The sequence below is a fragment of the Eimeria mitis genome, genomic scaffold (assembly GCF_000499745.2).
Source record: "Eimeria mitis Houghton genomic scaffold, Emh_scaff819, whole genome shotgun sequence".
NCBI lineage: Eukaryota > Apicomplexa > Conoidasida > Eucoccidiorida > Eimeriidae > Eimeria > Eimeria mitis.
In genome coordinates, this window is record NW_013576018.1 from 4594 (window position 1) to 4897 (window position 304).

Consider the following 304-nt stretch of genomic DNA (forward strand, 5'->3'; position numbering starts at 1 on the left):
GCAGCAGCAAGAGCTGCTGCAGCAGCAGCTGCAGCAGCAGCGGGAGGATCACACAAAGGAAGTGACGGCCCTGCAGGAGCGTCTGCAGCTGCTTACGCAGCAACTGCAGCAGCAGCAGCAGCAGCAGCAACAGCAGGAGCAGCAGCAAAGTGCAGGTGCACAGCAAGTCGAAGAGCTGCAGCAGCTGCTGCAACAGGCGGAGCAGCAGCGAGATGCCCTTCAGCAGCAACTGCAGCAGCAGCAGCAGCAGCAGGAGCAGCAAGCTGCCACTGTTCATAAAGTCGAGGAGCTGCAGCAGCTGCTG

At 61.2% G+C, this 304-nt stretch overlaps 1 protein-coding gene across 1 annotated transcript in view; it reads left to right on the forward strand.

Moving 5' to 3' along the window:
- EMH_0023040 (uncharacterized protein) overlaps positions 1-304 on the forward strand; it is a gene marked incomplete at both ends in the record, with an annotated part of 13540 nt that overhangs the window by 2131 nt on the left and 11105 nt on the right. Inside the window, 2 exons of the mRNA XM_013502057.1 lie at positions 1-155; positions 290-302. Coding sequence (XP_013357511.1) covers positions 1-155; positions 290-302 — 168 coding nt within the window. The remainder of the gene's footprint in view (positions 156-289; positions 303-304) is intronic.